Source organism: Orcinus orca, chromosome 2, assembly GCF_937001465.1.
Source record: "Orcinus orca chromosome 2, mOrcOrc1.1, whole genome shotgun sequence".
NCBI lineage: Eukaryota > Metazoa > Chordata > Mammalia > Artiodactyla > Delphinidae > Orcinus > Orcinus orca.
In genome coordinates, this window is record NC_064560.1 from 19521545 (window position 1) to 19541528 (window position 19984).

Genomic DNA, 19984 nt, shown 5'->3' on the forward strand with positions numbered 1-19984 from the left:
AAAAAATGAGAGGGTCACAAATAAATTTTGGATTGCAAGCAACTGTCGTTTGGGAAGTCCCTGTATTAGGTACAAGTAAGATAAACTGCTGAATACATGCCCTGTTTCTGACATGAATCTGGGAGATAAAAGAACCAGAATTAGCCCTAATTCTCTGTGGGTGTCTGTCATTCACGTTGCTCTCCTTTTAAAAGCTTTTCTCAAAGGGATTTCAGAATTATTAGTTCTAGGGCTAAATGGCAGAAAAGATAGTCTGTTAAATGATCTCTCAGAACCTCCTTCCTGGTCAGATCTTGGGGACTATCAATTCAGGTTTTTTGAGGCTACTGCCGATAGAAACAGTATCCCATCAGCTTAATTTACACCAGTCAATAGAAGTGAGTTCCATATAAACCACACAGCCTCAGCAGAGCATCCCACGAGCTACTGGAGAGATCTGTGGACAGATGTTCCCTCCTCTGAGCCCCAGGCTTAACCCACGCTCTTTAGTGAAACAGTACGTTCAAAATTTAAAATAATTGAATTTACTGCTGTGAGACTCACTACCAACGCACTGTGGAAAATTCCACTTGGTGGGAAACGTCTTCTATAAACCGAGCTGTTTTATATTGATTCAGAGCAAGGTTTCCTGGTAAAGGGAAGGACTCCAGAGATTTCAGAAAGAAAAAAAACAGAATTTCAGAAACTTTTCATGTTGTTTTTAAAACAACTAAGTTGCCCATTTTCCTTACTGAAAGAGAGAGAGGAAAAAAAGGCTTAACCAAGTGGAATTGGAAACGAGGACAGTGGCTTGTGAAGGTGGGGGCCACAGTCACCAGTCCTCAGGCTCTCATAAAACAGAAAAGGAATTTTCCCATTTCCTGCGTCCAAGGATGTGCTGAGAACCGTCTCTGCAGAGAGCGGGGAGAATGTGATCTCATCGTGTTACCACGTTCATGTTCAAGGTGATCTGTTCCCCTCCACGGATGTTTGAGGACCACTCCTCTTCGTACTTCAAATATGACCCCTTCTACTGGGATAAGGGTGGGGACACAAGCAGGAGGGGCAGCCCTGGGTGGCAGGAGCAGCCCTTGATGCTGGAAAAGGAGAGCTTGTGGTCCAGAACCATGGTGGTGGTGTTTCTCCTTATTCAATCATTTAATGGGCTGCATCCCACTTCAGGCACTAGCTTTATGGGTGACGAAAGCACACCTGGCCCCTGCCCTCACGGCACACCTGTTCTCCAGGGCACTGAGGGTAGACACAAGCCACAGACGTAGTGCCAGCCTCGGCCGCCCTCCTAAGGACGATGATCAGAGTCAGACAAGATCATGGCAAGATGGGAGAGGTGGTGTTGATTTTTAAGTTTAACTCAGTCAAAATCCAACCCTGAAAATACTGAACTTACTCTAAATAAAACTCAAAAATATCCAAGGAAAGAAAATATTACCTCCAATAGTCAAATGATGGGCAAGGTGCAAACAGAATGAGAAAGATACAGCCGGGGAAAGAAATCGCTGTGGCTAGTGGTGCTGTTAATAAAAGTATATATATGCACGTTGTTCATGTTGTTTTCCAAGAATAAAGTAATAGGCATAAAGATGAAAGAGTAGGAGGGGTCTGAAGGATGTGAAATGGTTGCCGGGATTTAGGTTCTTGTTACTTAAAATGACTTTAGTTGTCTGGATTTAAGAAGTTTTAAATGGTCGGGCACATTGGCTTTTCAGTGAAAGAAACCTAGGCTCCACCACTTACTACATGTGTGGACTTGGGTAAGTCCCTTAATCTTTCTCAGCCTCCATTTTGTTAGATGGGAACATTAAGAGAGCCCAACTCTTAGGATTGTTATGAGGCTTAAAGGAAATATGCAGCACATATGTACGGGTATAATTAGTAGTTGTTATGTAAGGAGGAAAAGTTGGAAAGATCATAGGAGCAAAAGGAATGTAGGTTTTATTACTCTCTAGAATTAAGGCTGAACGGATTCTTGATATCATTTGGTACTTTCCTTCGATTCTAGCGTAACATGAAATGATTCATAAATGAAGATTTCCACCCTTTTGATGAAAACCCTCAGAAGTCAGGACAGAGCTGGGCCCACACGCGATGGAAGGGCAGGTCAGGAGAACTTGAATCTTAGAGCTGGAAGGAGCCAGTTGGTCCCTTTGTTCATCTAGTTCTTGATCCTTGTGGTCACTTCATCACCAACACGTTTACATCATCATCCCCCCTTGGTCCAGGCACCAGCCTAGGCACGGCAGCAGGAGCAGGTTGTTCGTCATGGTTGACAGACAGCGCTGTGGGCATCAGGACCATTTGTCCCGATATTAGAGATCCATGTGATGGCCGAGGACCTCTGGCTGTGCGTGGCCCCTTCGTGGTTCTGCATTTATTGAGGGGAGAGGCTGTGCTCCTTCCACATTTCCTCTCCCTGCCCTGCCCCCCTCCTTCCCCCAGCCCCACCCTCTCCTACCTCCAGGCCAGGTGTCATCAAGATTCCCATCCCCATTGTCCTGAGCTCTCCCCATCCTTTAAGTAGCTACAAGGGTGCAATGCCCAGTTCTAACCAGTTCTTGTTTTCATTGGCCCCAATTATAATTCTTTTTTAAAGGGGTGTTTAAAGATTATTCTGGAAGACTGGTTATAAAAATGGGCATATCCTAATTTTCTCCCTAATTCTTTTTCTTTTTAAATGAAGTATAGTTGATTTACAGTGTTGTGTTAGTTTCTGGTGTACAGCAAAATGATTCAGTAATATGAAAAAGAATACATATATATATTCTTTTTCATATTCTTCTCCATTATGGTTTATTATAGGATATTGAATATAGTTTCCTGGGCTATACAGTAGGACCTTGTTGTATATCTATTTTATATATAATAGTGTGTATCTGCTAATCCCAAACTCCTAATTTATCCCTCCCCACCCCCTTTTCCCTTTGGTAACCATAAGTTTGTTTTCTATGTCTGAGTCTGTTTCTGTTTTATAAATAAGTTCATTTGTGTCATATTTTAGATTCCACATATAAGTGACATAATATGGTATTTATCTTTGTCTGGCTTACTTCACTTAGTATGATCATCTCTAGGTTCATCCGTGTTGCTGCAAATGGCATTATTTCATTCTTTTTCATGGTTGAGGAATATTCCATTGTGCGTGCGTGTGTGTGTGTGTATGTCACATCTTCTTTATCCATTCATCTTTATCCAATGTCGATGGACATTTAGGGTTGCTTCCATGTCTTGGCTGCTGTAAACAGTGCTGCTATGAACACTGGGGTGCATTCCCTAATTCTCTGGAGTGTGTACAACTGCTGCCATCTGTGCCACCTGCTGAAACAGAGCTGACAAGACACTCAGATCAGCACCTCTACCTGTCTTTGAACAAGCTTCTGTCTTTGAAAATGAACTTGAAACTTCTAACCTACTATGTAGCCTATGATGTCAGCAGACAGACACGCAGGCAGATGGGCAACCTGCCAGCCTACAGCTTAGTCTCAGGTTCATCTGTTGACCCTGCTGGCTGGCCTCGCCTCCCTGAGGAGGCCACGGAGAAAGGCATCTGACTTGAACTTAATGCATGCCATGGTGGGGAGGAAAAGGCTCTGAGACACGAACGCCAGTCATGGTCAGAGGGAGTAGAGTCTTCTTTTGATATCATGGCTTTTCCCAAGTCGCTCATGAAAGGAGGTCAGGAGGCCTAGGGGTCAGGGGGCCTGGATTCAAGTTCCATTCTGCTGGGCAGGCTGGCAACGTGATAGCATCTTTACAGGAAGGAGCCTAAGAGAGGAGTAGGTGGTCTCATGGGAGAGCACCGAACTTCCATGTGGGTTTTAAAATCAGATTGTGCACCTGTAGGCTGGTGCTAGCATCTGTCACCTCTGACCCAGTACTGACTCAGAGGACAGAATTAGAGGCTGGGCTCTGCACCAGTGTACCTCGAATTCATCATCTTTCTGTGCCTCAGTTTCCTGTCTTGAAGGGCACCTGCCAGTCTGTCCCAGTGTTAGGCCTTCATGGAAAAGAATCTGTGCTCACCCGTAGAGCTGCAGGTGTCCCCTCATTCTAAGGCATATAGTTGTCCCTCAGCATCTGTGGGGATGGGGGTCCAGGACCCTCTGTGGACACCAAGATCGGTGGATGCTGGAGTCCCATACATAAAAAAATGGCACAGTATTTGCATATTACCTACAACATCCTCCTGCGCACTTTACCTCTAGATGACCCGTAACACTTAACACAATGGTAACGCCGGGTAAGTCGTTGCCGGTAAGCAGCAAATTCAAGTTTTGTTTCTTGGAGTTTTCTGGCGATTTCTGAAAAATACTTTTGATCTGCAGTTGGTTGAATCTGAGGATGTGGAACCCGTGGATCCAGGCGGCCAACTGTACCGTTAGGGATTTGTGTCCAAGGACACTTGATCCAAGTTTTCCTGTCCCTAAGGGATTTCCACAGGTAGTGAGAAGGGACAGAGCTCCTCTGCTGGAGGATAAGTGGATAGTCTTAAATCGAACTGTAGTATAGTTCCAAAGAGTTAGTGACACTGCGTGTCATCATTGTGGTGAAAAGGATATCACTGAAACAGTGGGAGATGCACACTACTATGTATAATAGATAACCAACCAGGACCTACTGTATAGCACAGGGAACTCTACTCAATATCTTGTAATAATCTATAAGGGAACAGAGTCTGAAAAAGAATAGATATATACATATATGTCTATATAGATATAGATATGTATGACGGAATCACTTTGCTGTATGCCTGAAAGTAACACAACATTGTAAAAAAAAAACAGTGGGAGAGAGAGAGGACCTTTCCACCCAGCAGTGGACTGTTCAGAGACGGTAAATAAAATTCTGAGATCAAGGAAAGTAAGATTCAGGCATACAGCTCAGAGGAGCATCCAGTCTCAGTAAGAGCTGCATTACAACGAGGAGGTGGTACTGAACGGGTTAACTCAGGTCTGCTTCCCGCCAGTAGAACTTTCAGCAGGAGAGGTATTGAAAAAGAAAAAAAAAAGCGCTGAGGGGCTTTACCGTGAGCATCTTAATAAGCAGGTGTTGCTTCACCTAGGTTTAGAGGATTGCAGCCTGGATTGCTGGCAAATAAAAACACAGCTGAGATACAGAATCATTCCTCGCCGGTGGTCTGTCCTCAGCCCGGAGCTGCACGCGAGGAGCAGAAGCTTCTTGGGACAGCTCTGTTCTCTTTCTGGGGGTTATAGGTTCCTTGGCTCCTTCTCACCCTCCCCTAGAGCCGTAATTTACTAAGAATGCATCGCAGATGAGCAGCTCACTTGGATTTTCCTAGTAGCTTCTTGAATTTTACCACAGGCATGAAGAGTCCCCATTAAAGCACCATCTTGCTTTCTCATTACCAGTCTGATCGGAGCTGGGTTACTATTCAAATGCCGCCGAAGCCAAAATGTGGCTGATGGGTGGTGGGGAGAGACTACAGAACGGGAAGGGAGTGGAAAACGGGAGGGCAGCTGGTATCTGGTGTTTTCAAATGTGGGAGAGACCTGGAACTCAGTGCTACAGAGGAAGAAAAATGTTCTGAGTAAGGCGTTTTAGAGCAATGTGGCAACGGATAACCCCGTAATGTGTTCCTTGCCGGTTGTCCCAGGATTCCACCTCCGCCCTAACGGGTTTGTGAACCGCAACCGGATGGTTACTTTGCACTGAAGCCCTCCTCACTTCTGAAATCTGATGAGCTACACTTCAACGTGAAGAATACTGTTACGGTCATTCCAGTGTTTTGGTTCATAAACATTAAAAGAAAAAAAAAGAGTAAGTTACAAAATGCTGCAGTGCTTCTTCCCTCTCCACCACCGCAACATGGTACCAGTTTAGAAACCATGAAACTCCATCCCAGGATTCAGGTACTGAGAGAGGAGCCGTCAGGAGTTCCAGAAGGTTGGAGAGTGCTCTACAAATAGTCTTAAGAGGGATTTAGTGGGGTGGGGGCTTTTCCAGGGCAGGGCTGGGTTTACTTGGCACACGTTCTGATCACGAGCTTCTGCCGTCGTCCATATTCACTATGTCCAGGCTAATACCAGGCCCTACCAGTCTCCCCACGTGGGGAGGCGCTGTTCTCTCTGACACATGGGGTCTGGCTGCAAGCGCCCAGTGTGATGAAACGGTCGCTGCTGGTTGTCACTGAGTCGCTGCTGAGAGAGAAGGAACGAGAAAGTTCTGATGTGGGTCCCCCGCCTACTCATCTGTGCCCTGTGTGACAATTTATCAGTTACATAAAATCCTGTTTCAACGCTAACAGTCTGAGAGGGTGAGAACAATGATGTAATGCTCAGAGCCGTGTACTAAAATATGGTATTTAAGTGAACAACAAATAAAAACCGAGCTCTTTGGGAGAAAATGACCACACAGAAGAGTGAAGATTAAAGCAGCAGGAACAGAGGATCTACGAGGAAAGATAAAAGGAACCGCGTGACTTAGCCCGCTCAGGAGGACAGAGGTGGATGATGTCAAGTTAACTGAATTTTTTCTTGTCTGTTCTGAGTGAAGATGGGAAAGAATGACAGTCAATATCCTTGACACACGAATATTTATACACTTGAAGGCTACTAAGTCACACATCTGTAGAAATACAGAACAGCAGAACCAGAAAAAAAATCATGGAGGTCAATGCGTAAGCAGCTCTTGGCAGGAAAAACCTCTGCGGGAAAGAGCTCTTTGCAGAAGGTGCCCCTTTGCCTTGTCACTAACCTTAAACCAGGCGCCCCATGCTCTACTCATCTCCAGCCCGAGCACACCTTTCATATCTTTTGATCACACAATACTTTGCCTAACTTCTTGGTTCTTTCATAGACCAGAGAAGCAGGAATGAAAAGTAAGTAACTGACAGATGACCAGATCTCTTCCTTAGCTTCCCTTCAGTAATCTTGCAAACTGTGTGAACAAGGTGGGGTCTAAAGAAAGATCACGAGGACTCGACCAGCCTGCACCCAGCCTGCACACAGTGGGGATGGCGACAACTCTGACCCCCTACCTCAAAGATTCACCGAGATTACTTCCCTGTTTCCCTTTAAAAGCTTTCATGGTGGAGCAGAATCTTGGGAGGTAGTTTTGGGGGGACGCTGAGTCTACCATCTCCCCAGATTGCCGGCATTCAGATTAAAGGCAACCTTCCTTTCTGTCAACGTTTGTGAGTATTGATTTTGTAAGGGGTAAGCGGCAGGGCCCGATTTGATGACCGATCAGTTCAGCACGCTTATTTTACGTACGAGAAACTGAGAACCCAAGATTTTAAGGGAAGGGCTCAGGCCTTCCTTGCACGTAAGCAATGGCAGAGACAGAATCTCACAGTCAAGACCCACTGCTGTGACTGCCACCAGCTACAGGCTGGGTGGCTCTGAGAACAGTCCCTCATCCCCAAACGGAACCCTGGTTCCTGGAACCCCTGGTTTCCAAGGTCTCATCCTAACCTCAAGCCCGTTATCAAGCTTTAAAAATGCGATGATCCCATGAATTACAAGTATTCCTTTAATGGTGAAAAAATATGCTGAGAACGTTGAACCAACTGTTCTCCATTTCCACTTAGAGGAGAACACAACGAAACTTGTTTAAACTATTTTAGACAAGTTAAGCCAGGGCTAGACCAAAGACTTTGGCAATGTCTATGCAGGCAACTAAGCTGCGAGAAGAAACTGGAATGCCTCCTTCTTCACAGTTTAAGTAATATAACAATGAGCTACCTTGTAAAGAACCAAGATGTAGCTCTGCTTATAAACACAATGATGGATCAGACAGAAATGCACCTTCCTATCTTTGAGGCACATTAAATAATGAAAGAGTGGTTTCCAGTATGCACTCCAAATGGAATACTGCCAAGGGATGTATCATCACTCAAAAAGGCTCGATGAAAAAAGCAAGTCTCATGTTGCTCAAAGGCAAACATCACAAAGCAGTTAGGAGTCCTGCCACCCAGCACCACCCCAGCCTTCTTGCCCTTTTTAAAAGTGCAGTTTGCAATCCCTGAATAAGAAAGACTACTCTTTGGAAGAATAAGTAAGAGCACAGGCTTGCCTTCCTCTGCTGAGGCACTCTGTCACTTCATCTAGAGACAAAGGTTCCAAGTTCTTTTAGAAGAGTTTAATTTTCCCATAGAATCTGAGAAATCACATCGGTGTGCAAATAGCAACATCGAGAAATAAAACGACAGGCTTCCTTCTACAGAACAGAAGTACATTTGTCATCTTGTAGTGTCTTGTCAATTACATGACTGACATGGGTGCTTTCTGTGACTTACGGTTCCTATTTAGTGATTCAAGAGAGCCCGTTTGGATATTTTAATTAACGCAGTGGAGCAAGTTGCATAAATCATTTCACAAACTTTCTCAGCTCTGACTTTCATCTCTTATTGGCGATGCCAAGGGGAATGTTATATCTGACTCAATTAAATGGATTCTAAATCCAGGTCAATACCACATTAACGGTCACCATGTTACCCTGAGGAGCTGACTGCCACCAGACGGCCTTATCATTTCTCCTCAATTCTCTCCAAGAACTTATTTATGCATGCCCTCCCTCCCCAAGTGAGTCTGCTCATTTCCCCCAGGCCCTCCATACCAGAAGCCATTCATGACCTTACCTTCGTTCTCCTGCTCGCCTGCATCCGTAAGCCCTTCATCTTGGCCCGAGTCCCACCCTTCCTTCAAATCTTGCCTCCTCTGTGAGTTTTCCCCTGCTGGTTCTAGCCCTTACTGATCCGTCTCTCGCCTGTATCTGTGAGGCTGCTTCTGAACTATGTCAGTTACTTCATACTGCAAACACGATACCTTACGTGGATCCGTATCACCCACTGGCCATACTGCATCAGAGGAGCCCCAGGTGTTGACAGAGCCCTAGGCGCCGCCTGCAGCAGGAACGCAATACACCTGGATGGAGAGATGCCCGCCATCTCCTGTCATCAGTGACCTGACACTCAGCATGGGCCCTGGTTCCTTATACGGGGTGTGTAAGGACCAGGCAGCTGCTAAGGGTCAAGCGTGAAGTTCAAAAGGCTCAGATTTCTTTGCTTTCTCCCAGGGTACCTTGTGCCTTGGGACACTTAGGATAAACAGCCCTTTTCCCACTATTTCTTCATTATTAGAGAACTCATTTAAATTGAAGTAGTAACTTGAGGTTGGTGAAACTAACTATTCAGCTGAAGAGTCATTTAGGTCATAACTGACACAACAACAAAACAACTGCGCTCACCAATGGAAACCAACACTGCCTCGAAGGAATCTGAACTAAAGCCAACAGCCGTCCTCTGCTCCCAGCTTGGGCTCTTGGGACGTGTGGCCCCCAGGATGGGCAGCAGGGGAACAGTACTCCCTCCCTTCTCTCCCGTAGATGCCTAATGGCTCTGCCCTGTTCAAATGAAAAACTGCCCGGCAAAAAGGAGGCCGTGGCTTCTGTGTCCAAGGTCCCAAATAGTGTCCCCATCAGACTGCTGGGGCGGGGGGAGTGGGCAGGTGGACGGGGCTGTGTCCAGCCCCAGGCTGAGAGCACACTGGGGTCCTCTGATGAAGACCTGTTTCATCTTCCCTGCAGCATTACTCTGACTACCAGGCTCCCACAGAAATAATTAGTTGTTCGATTAATCTATAATTTAAGGTTCCCCAAGCCAGTGGTCCCCACTCAGTCTTTATCTTACCTGACTTCGTAGCCACAGCTGACACAAGGCACTTTATCCTCCTTGAAGTGCTGTCCAGATGTCACACACCCCCCCTGGTTCTCTTCCTACGTCACTCACTGTCCCTTCTCTGTCCCTCTGAGTCCCCGGGACTCAGCCCTGGGACCTTTCCTCTCCTCCATCTACACCCGCCCCCCACTTGATGATTCCATCCAGGTTCATGGCTTTACAATGCATCAGAGGGGACTTCCCTGGAGGTCCAGTGATTAGGACTCTGCGCTTCCACTGCAGGGGGCACGGGTTCGATAACCCTGGTCGGGGAACTAAGATCCCCCATGCCGCGTGGTGAGGCCAAACAAAACAAAAACAAAAAACCCCAAACAACAAAAAAAAAACAAATAAAATGCACCAGAGGCTATCAGTTCCCAAATACCGTCCATCCCCACAGCTCAAGGATCCACATTTGAGATCTGCCTACTCGCTAAAATTCATTTGCAGCCCCCAAATCAATACTTGGGATGCTTTTGCGGTCGTTTGTAGACCTGCCCAGAGTGGGCAGGGAGTCACCCGAGTGCTCGCTCCCAGCTGAGGGCGAACACCGCAATGCTCTGCCCTCTTGTTTTGTCTCTCACAGTGATAAGAACTATAGTCTTTATGGTCCAGTTAGTGCCACATTTTCCCACACTTTTGTGCATTCTGTTGATTTCACTATTAAAAACGGCCCCCAGGGCTTCCCTGGTGGCGCAGTGGTGGAGAGTCCGCCTGCCGATGCAGGGGACACGGGTCTGTGGCCCGGCCCGGGAGGATCCCACGTGCCGCGGAGCGGCTGGGCCCGTGAGCCATGGCCGCTGAGCCTGCGCGTCCGGAGCCTGTGCTCCGCAATGGGAGAGGCCACAACAGTGAGAGGCCCGCGTACTGCAAAAAAAAAAAAAAAAACGGCCCCCAGGTGTCAGTGCCGAGGTGCTGTCCAGTGCTCCCAAACACAAGAAGGCTGCGCCTTACAGAGAAAACACATGTCCGATAAGCTTCACTTAGGCGTGAGTTACAGTGTTGTCAGCCTAAGCTCAACGGTAATGAATCAGCAACAATATTAAATAAAGTGACACTGGACAGAGATACACACATAACAAGGTCAAGTATCGACCAGCTGATGACAGTGCTGGGACTAGAGACCCGCAGGAACCCAGCCCTGTATTTCCCCTGGGAGTGGGGCTCAGGGTCTGCCCGTTCAGTGCTCACAGTGACTTTATAGGACAGAACTGCTGTGCAAAACAAGAGTCTCCCCTCAAGACCTGACTCCTATTCTAGCTGCCTTCCGGACCTCACAGATGTTATCAAATCCAAACCTGAACCCCTGGTGATACTTCTGCAACGTTCTCCCCCCACATCTTAATTAAAGGCAACTGCACCCTTCCAAGGACTCAGGCCAAAACCCTTGGAATTACCCTTGATGTCTCTCTCTTTCAAACCCTACTTCTGGGTTTTCAGAAAATCTTGATGACATCACCTGCACATCACATTCGGAATCCCACAGCATCTCATCACTTCCACTCTGCCAACCTGACCCAGCCCCGACCATTTCTCGCCTGGACGACTCCAGAGCCTTCTAGCTGGTCTCCTTCCTTCCACCCTGGCCCTGTCCCCCCTGCCACCTCTCCTTATCCCAGCCTGTCCCCCACAGGGATCTTGGTGAAAGTTGGATCATGTCACCCGTTACCTCAGATCCCTCCAGCGACTTCCAGCCACCCGTGGTCGTGACAGCGACTTCTAAGTCCTGGTCTGCACATGCCCTGCCCTCTGCTTCTCTGACTTCCTCCTTTCTCACCCTGCTCCTGTTGCTCCACCCACACTCCTGCCCCAGGGCCTTTGAACCATCCTTGGAATGCTCTTCCTCCCAATAACGGCATGGCTGGCTCCTTCACTGCAATCATATCTTTACCCCACTGTCACCTTCTTACTGAGGGCTGTCTTGATCAGTGTAGTTAAAATGACAACCCCCCTACACACACATACACAGACACAGACACACACACACTTCCTATTGTCTTTCCTGCCTTATTTTTCTGCATAGCACGCATGTCCATCTAAGATGCTAATTAATATATTTAGCTGTTTGCTTATAGCCCGTTTCCCTCTCACTCAGATGTAAGTACCACGAGGTTGAGGATTTTTATCTGTTGTTTTTTCTTTCTACTGATGCATCCCCAGTGCCTAGCACAGAAGGTAGGCACTAAATAAATAATTCTTGAATGAGGCATAATGTAGCACATTATTCAATTTACCTGTTAGCCCTCTCTCTCACAATACTGTGAACATTTTGAGGTCAGAGACTCTATCTAATTTGTATTTGTATTCCTAACACCAAACTCCTGTGCATGACACTTAACAGGAATTCAATAAACACATGCTGAATGAAGAGAAGGGGAGCAGAGAAATAAAAAATCGCTCATGTTTACGAAGCTTAGGTTTTTATTGAATTCAACAAGCATCTGTGCAAAGATGAGTAAGCCAGAGCCCCTGCTCTAGTGGAGAGGGGGAGAGACACGGATAAATATGGAAGCTGATGAAATGTGGTAAGAAAAGGAAAATAACCAGGATGACAAAGGAGAGGATGGATGTTGGGAAAGCAGTCAAAAGAGGGTCGTGTAGGGCTTCCCTGGTGGTGCAGTGGTTAAGAATCTGCCTGCCAATGCAGGGCACATGGGTTCGAGCCCTGGTCCGGGAAGATCCCACATGCCGCGGAGCAGCTAAGCCCGTGCGCCACAACTACTGAGCCTGCGTTCTAGAGCCCACAAGCCACAACTACTGAGCCCTCGTGCCACAACTACGGAAGCCCACGCGCCTAGAGCCCATGCTGTGCGACAAGAGAAGCCACGACAATGAGAAGCCCGCGCCCCACAATGAAGAGTAGCCCCTGCTCGCCGTAACTAGAGAAAGACTGTGCACAGCAACGAAGACCCAACACAGCCAAAAATAAAAACAAATAAATAAATTTAAAATAAAAACAAAAAAAGGGTCACGTAAGCTGGGCTTTAATGGTCGAATAGGAGCTTGCCATGCAGACTGTTGGGGAGAAACAGCCTAAGCTCAGCTGCTCACTGCCCAAGGCATGTCTACGTAGACACAAGCTCCCCAGTGTTGCCCCTTTCTTACTCTAAAAGGTCCCCCAAGAATCTTGGTGCTCAATAAATGTGAACAAACAGAATTGCCATATTCCCATAGTCCTCCTTTCCCGCTCTTCACTCCAGGAAAACTCTGTATCTGACAACAGAATTACCCGACGGCTCCACTTGCCACCATTTAGGGTAAAAGAGCAAAGGCCACATCCAAACCCCAGTCCCGGTTCCCAGACTCATCAGCGACTGACATCTAAACACAACCAGACCACTAGGATGGCAGCCACTTAGAAACCCAGAGAAACTGCCATTCCACAAGCTCTGTCAAAATGGAAAAAAGCGAAAATCCATTTAGAAAGTGCTGGAGCTTTCCAACATCAGAGCCAAATACGAGAACAGTACGATGCCTATGTAAATATGCACATTCTCTGTCAGAGCCCACGTCCTGAAGCAGCAGCTGGGCGGCTACAGCATCCGCAGCTTCCTCGCCTGGCGTGGCCTGGGCAGCAGCCCCTGCGGAGCAGAGCAAAGCCATTCCAGCCGGGAGACGGGACCCCATGACCTCATAGGCCTGTCCATTTTCTGATGCCTATGACTCACCACGGTTGGAACCGGCTTTTTTCCTCCCTGTCTTTTAAGAGAAATGAGAATAAGCTTGTCTCATTCATTTTTATTTGCCGCTTGCCTGGTGGCTTGGACTGAACTGGAGAAATTCCACACACACACACATCACACACACACCGCACACGCTCACATTTCCACCCACGGCCCCCCCCTCAGGGCACACACGTGTCTACACGTGCATCTCACACCACAGCTGCTGGTCCAAGTCCTCCTGATGGAGTCCAAGCTCTTCCCGAAACCATGACTTTTCTCTCCTAGAACGGGGACTGCTCACCCTGCCATGCATCTCCATCAGATGTGCTGGCTTCGCAGACACGATCAGAACCATCTCCCCTTCTATATCTAGTGCATACACACAACCCAGGGACAAAATTCCTGGGTACTGTGACAGTCAAGCGCTAACAGGTACTGACCACATCTTTTCCTCCCCTCCCACATTTATACCATCTTGATCTCCTCCTAAATCTGTGGCTTCCTTCCCTTCCCCTCATTTTAGTCTCTATTCCCCTCAAGTCTGTTCTTTTCTCCTGAGTTCCTTTAAAAGTGCAACAGCTGTGACATTAACAGTGATGACTTAATGCCCATTATCATGCAAGCACTTGGAGGGCCCTGAATTGCCTCTGAGGTCTTTCGAAGTTTCTGACCATGCTCTGGGCCCCAGACCCATTTAGCTGAGGCCTGCTTCCCTCAGCCTGCCTGGGAAGGTCACGTGGTTGTATCCCCAAACAAACAGGAATACCATTGGTCATATAACATCACCTCCTCTCCTTCAGGGCAGGCTTACTGTTCTCATTAAGAAAAGCCATCATGGTCTGTATGATGAGAATTCAGCTTTGGTCTCCATTTTCTCAAAGTCTTTTCCAGTCTCAGTTCTTCCTGCTCTTAGACCTTCCTAGCTTGTACTCACTCTCTCCCTAGCACAAGCTGATGCCTCCACCTGGAACTCTGTCCCCTGACTTTCCCCTGGTTGGGGCTGCTTCTCGTCATGAAGGCTAATGCCTGAGTCTCCTCCTGTCCCCTTAACTGTCCCAACCCCTCTTCACACCTGTCATTCTATCATACACTCCCGTTTTGTCTTCTTCATAGCATGTAAGATCTGAAATGCCCCTGTTCCCCTGTTTCTTTTCTGCCTGTCTCTCCCAACTGAAAGGTCAGCTCCACAAGGGCAGGTGTTCCGTCTCATTCACTGTCTTCACCCCAGTGCCTAGAACAGCATCTGGTACATAGCAAGTACTTACACAGTCATGCAAATGGAAGCCTCGATAACTTCGTACACAGTTCTGATGGCCTTTCTCTGGGCCCCCAGAAGATGGAAGTTGAGTCTCAGTATGTGCTCAGATCTGCCATAGCATTTTCTGCATTCTGAGTGTCAGGGACAAAGGATCTCTGGGGTTCTGATTTTAGAAAAAACTTTAATTCTTGGCTTCTCCAGGACAGATCAGGATTGGCTAATTAAAGAGAGTGACTTGGTCAAGGTCTGAACCAGATTCCTCCTATCAATATTTTCTTTCTACGTGTTTCTATCTCAACATTTTGTTTTATGTGTGTTTGCACCTTATTGTCATCCCACATGTCACTGTAAATCATTTAAAAACATAGATACACATGACATATTTCTGGTCTTAGAACCTGGGAATTCACCCAAATCGATTCCTGGCCTCCACACAGGCCCACGCCCAAATCAAACGGGATTTCCACCCAATTATTAAAAGGTTTCAGGGGAAATCACTTCCCTTCAAACTCATCCCAGTGTCTCTCAATCTTTTTATTCCTCCCTCAAGGGAAACGAAGGCAGCTGTGATCACGTGCCAGGCTCGAATGCTTAAGACAAGCGATCAGGTTGACAAGTGGGAAAACACACACGCGCAGTCCTTACCGACATAGCCTGGGGTCCCACAGGCTGTGGACATCACGTCTCCTTTGCCCTCCATTTTGGACAATCCAAAGTCACTGATCATGATTTTGGACTCTTCATCCTGACTGTAGTACAATAGGTTCTCAGGCTAAAAAGAAATGTAAAAAAAAAATCTGTTTTAAAAGCTGGGTTACTTGTGGGAGCCTCACCAAACCACCAAAACTTAATGACAATGGAAGAACAGACTTGACCTTTAGACACAGTAAATGCCTTAAGAAAAGCAGTGTTTAGTGAAAACAATGCAGGGTGCCTTATATAGTATTGGGCATTTACGGATTTTCAATAAATGTGAGCCCCTTTCCCTTATTAGTATTTTCTCTACTTAAGAACCATGAACCATATATTGAGGCAACTAGAAAGCAGATGTCTCTCAGATTTGTCAATTCATTTCTTGGGTTAGGGGCACAGAGATTCCCAGAAAGAAAACTGTCTTTGCAGGTGCTATTCGGTTTCTTTTTTCTGACCCTTGTCAGCAACCTGTCTCCAACCTAAGGGTCTCTCTCCCCGCCCTAAGGGACGTCCCGTGTCCATAGCTTGGGCACATGCACTGCACTTCCCCCTTTCCTGGGCCAGCTGATATCCGAGCGCTCCGCTCCCTGGGAAACAGGGGGAGGTCATCACGGAATGAATCGGAGGCGGAAGATCTAGAGCTTTCTAGCCATGTGTCCTTAAAAGCTCTGTTTCTGTAGAAGACGGGTCAAGATGGTTCCTCGTTTGCTTCCCTGACTGTAAAATGAAATGTCAGAGCTCAGGCAGCAGTAATGCACGACATGCAGCAAAGGTCCGATTACAGCTCCCGTTTCCACTCTAAGTCTGTATACATCAGTGGCACCTCCATGGTGTCTACATGGGAGGGGCTTACGGATGGCAATCCTGGGGTAAACCAGGAGACAGCAAAGTTTCGTTTGTATGACATCTTGTGGAAAATTGGGGAATCTGGTTGTTTCTGGCAAAAAATGGGGGCGGGGCTTATGGAGACGGAGGGAGATGTTGAGCAAGCATCCCCCCACCCTTGCTGTCTCTCACAGTAATTTTCCATCCATGACCCCTCACTCTGCTCAACGGCTATACATCCCCATGTGTCCTTGCCACATGTGCAGCCCAATTCTCTCCCCTAATGCAATGCCCCTCTTGCAGGAGTCTTGAATAAAGCCTTCCTTACCATTTTAACATGTGTCAGAACCATTTTTTTCTTTAACTGAACCCCAAGGAAAAAAATACTACCCTTCACTCAAAATAACATGATACATCATTCACAGTGACTTTAACCCTGTGGATGAAGCATAAAATTAGAAGAAAATCCAATGTATGCTTGAGGATGCTTTCAATTCCTTTTAAACTAGAATAAAATGAGCCAATCAATAGTAGAAACAACAACACTTAGAAAGCAGAGGGAAATAATCTAACCAAACAGTGCACGTGGCTCATGGCTTCTCTGAATGTTTAGGGATTCGCCTTTGATGAACAGTAAGAATCCAATCATGGGTGCAAAGAGAATTTTTTTTTTAAAGTTTCTGATTTTATAACTTCCTGTCCCAGTACTTCTACAGCTGTAAAGTCAAGGATCTCATGCTCCTAGACAAGGCTGCATCCAGGCAGGAGACGGCCTAAGAGCCCCAAATCTCTCCTGATACCTTCCTCCTACAGGAGACGCATTTGGATCAATGAGCTGCTCTTCTGAAGGGCAATCGTCAAGGAGGGTTCAGTGGACTGGTCATTCTCAGCTTAGGTCAATACTTCTACTTACCTCCAGACTTAGTAAGCACAGCAGGGCTTTACTTGCGGGGAGGGGTGAACAGGGAAAAAGTGGGAGGGAAGATGGGCTCAGGGATGATGTGGGTGGAGGCCCCCACTAGGCAGTAGGAGGGCTGTGAGGGGTGGAGGGGCAGGAGGAGGGAGGCGATCTTACGATGCTTCCTGGGATCCTATGAGGCCCAGGACTCACCGAAAAATGATTTTTCTGTATTTTACGGCATCTTCGCAAGACAATTTGTGGCCAATACTTGACTTGGGATGTCAATTCCAACGCTTGTTCACATAACAATCTTCTAAAAGATCTGAATCAACACTTCCTGTAAAGTTCATGTTACCTATAGTCATACTCCTGATCCAGTGTTCTCAACTGGGGACAATTTCGCCCCCCAGGAGACATTCGGCAATGCCTAGAGACATTTTTTGGTGGTCAAAACTTCAGGACTGGTACAGGTATCTAGTGGGTAGAGACCAGGGACGCTACTGAACATGCACAGGGCAGCCTCGCACAGCAAAGCATGACCCAGCTCCAAAGGGCAACAGTGCCTAACGGGAGGAGGCAACAGTGCCTAACGGGAGGAGGCAACAGGGGACGTTTCGCCTGTTTTGAAAAAAAGACAACTGATCATCGTTAGCAGCTTCTGGGGCAAGAAGACACAAGAATACCTTTCTGAAGGGAGAAAGAGGTATAGCCACCTGTGGGGGTAGGGCAGCATCTCAAATTGTGCTCTAATCTTACATGAACCCAATCATGTTCTCTATTGCTCTGGCCTCTATCACAGAGTTTAGTTTTCTTAGAGGTTTATGAAAATTTAATTCCTGAACCCCAACTTCCTCCACATAGATCAGACTTCTTTGTGCCTCTGAAAAGAGACCACAGAAAGGTCCTAAAATGGTAACATTCTATCCACAATTACAAGCCTGGTGATCTTAAAGTTCTACAGGCTGGGAGCTGCATGTACTTCTCCAAAAGTGTTACCTGTGTGTAAAAAACATGATCTCCCATAAAGCCAATCCGTCCATGACCCCTCACTCTGCTCAACGGCTATACCTCCCCATGTGTCCTTGCCACATGTGCAGTGGAGCCCAATTCTCTCCCCTAATGCAATGCCCCTCGTGCAGGGGTCTTGAATAAAGCCTTCCTTACCATTTTCTAAGGGGGAAATAAACATTGCCCATCTAGGAAGTGGCTTACCTGCTTAGAAATGATTTCTAGTAAGTACACCACATCACATCTCTATGGTCACTAAACTAACTTGTTCAGGAAGAGCTAGCTGCCTGCTGTGGCCTGGAAGCACAGAACCGGCATTTCGTGAGGGCACAAGAGAGCAGAGAAGGCACGGCTGCCTGGTACAGAGGCGCCAGGTCACCTTACCTAGCCCTTACCTGGCCCTCTGAAGGACCTGCAAGTCCTGAAGATGAACTACTTGTGCTCACAGCCCATTTCACCCATCAGGAGGCTAGCAAAGGCTGTAAGAAGTCCATCAACGTCCTCAAATACCCTCGTCCAGCAGTTCTCCAAGTGTGGTTCCCAGGCCAACATCAACATCATCTGTAAACCCCTTAGAAATGCAAGTTCCCGGGCCCTGATGCAGACCTGCAGGATCAGAACCTCTGGGGTAGAGCCAGCAATCTGTTTTTACAAGCCATCCAGACAGTTCTGATGTAGGCTAACATTTGGGAGCCACTGCCCTAGTCAATGGAAAGTGATTAACATGGAGAAAAGCAAAAACTTCACAGTGAATTCCTATGAAAGGCAAAGCCACACCATTTTATACCTTGACAGCCAGCACCAGATGACGGCCGGATGTTAACATTCTGTTTTAACACACGTTTACCATTTATTCCCTAAATTGATTTAGATTGCCCGTAGTTGTGTATAGCATGGCTTCAGCACAATATAATCCCTGTGTTTCTGATAGGAGTGGTGAGTATGTGTGCTGGGGTGAGATGTCTATCTTGACTGGTGCCACGAGTTCTGGGGGCTGGACCTATAACTGCTGTAGAATGAAGCCACTTTATAGCCTCGGGTCAACAGCGCAGATTTTTTCCTATTCCTCAAATTGATATGTTCGATACCTACCCTTGGTACTATGATACCTACCCTTCGGCATCCACAGAGACCCTTGGGCCAAGGTGACCAAGGCCCAGATCCTTCAATGCTACTGGTGAAGGGTATTTCAAAACCTCATAGGGAAAAGATAAGAATGGAACCGACAGGACATTGGGAGAAGGCTGTAACTGTATGTCATTTAACCCATCTTTCTGGATAACCTTTTATTTCCTTTCTCCCTCACCTCACACCCTCTATCTACTGCTCCCTTTCTTTCATATGGTGGGTTGCACTGAAACAGGGCTGGAATTGGGAAAAGGCTGGAGAACTGCACTGGGCAATCTTCACGGCATCCAGGTCTTGAACAAAATTACCGTTTAGATAAGTTTGAAGCAATACACAACCTACCTCCCCATGGCCCTTTCGCTGTACAGTGGTTATTAAATGTCCCAAACAATGGCCAGCCCCGTTGACCTTCATCATCTTTCAAGCTACCTCTGGGTCCCAAAGACCCTGATGACTAACAGTACACAAAGCCCACCGTATCTACATCAAGGCAACCTCATCCCTCCTCTGGAGCCAATCTGCTCCGACAGGTGCATTGTGGGTTGGAAAGCAACTGGAGGGTGTTGCTAAGCGACAGCCTCACCTTGAGGTCCCTGTGGACAATGCCCATTCTATGGAGATAGTAGACAGCATCCAAAACCTGGCGGATCAGAGTGCTGGCATCTTTCTCTGTGTAAAATCCCTTCTCCACTATCCGGTCAAACAGCTCTCCACCAGATACACTGTTAGAAAAAAAAAAAGAGAGAGAACCAATCAGTATAAGTTAAAAAAGACGTGTTAAATTTTTCAGTGAAAACTACCAATAAGACCTTTCAATATGGTGAAAGACCCAGACT

The 19984-nt window shown here is 46.9% G+C and overlaps 1 protein-coding gene across 4 annotated transcripts in view; it reads right to left on the reverse strand.

The window, feature by feature from the left end:
- Positions 1–19984, reverse strand: part of CAMK1D (calcium/calmodulin dependent protein kinase ID) — a 418140-nt gene that overhangs the window by 42083 nt on the left and 356073 nt on the right. For all 4 annotated transcript variants that reach the window (XM_049706161.1, XM_004275865.3, XM_049706159.1 and 1 more), the window contains exons 4-5: positions 19732–19870; positions 15239–15365 (exon numbers count right to left, since the gene is read on the reverse strand). In XM_049706161.1, coding sequence (XP_049562118.1) covers positions 15239–15365; positions 19732–19870 — 266 coding nt within the window. The remainder of the gene's footprint in view (positions 1–15238; positions 15366–19731; positions 19871–19984) is intronic.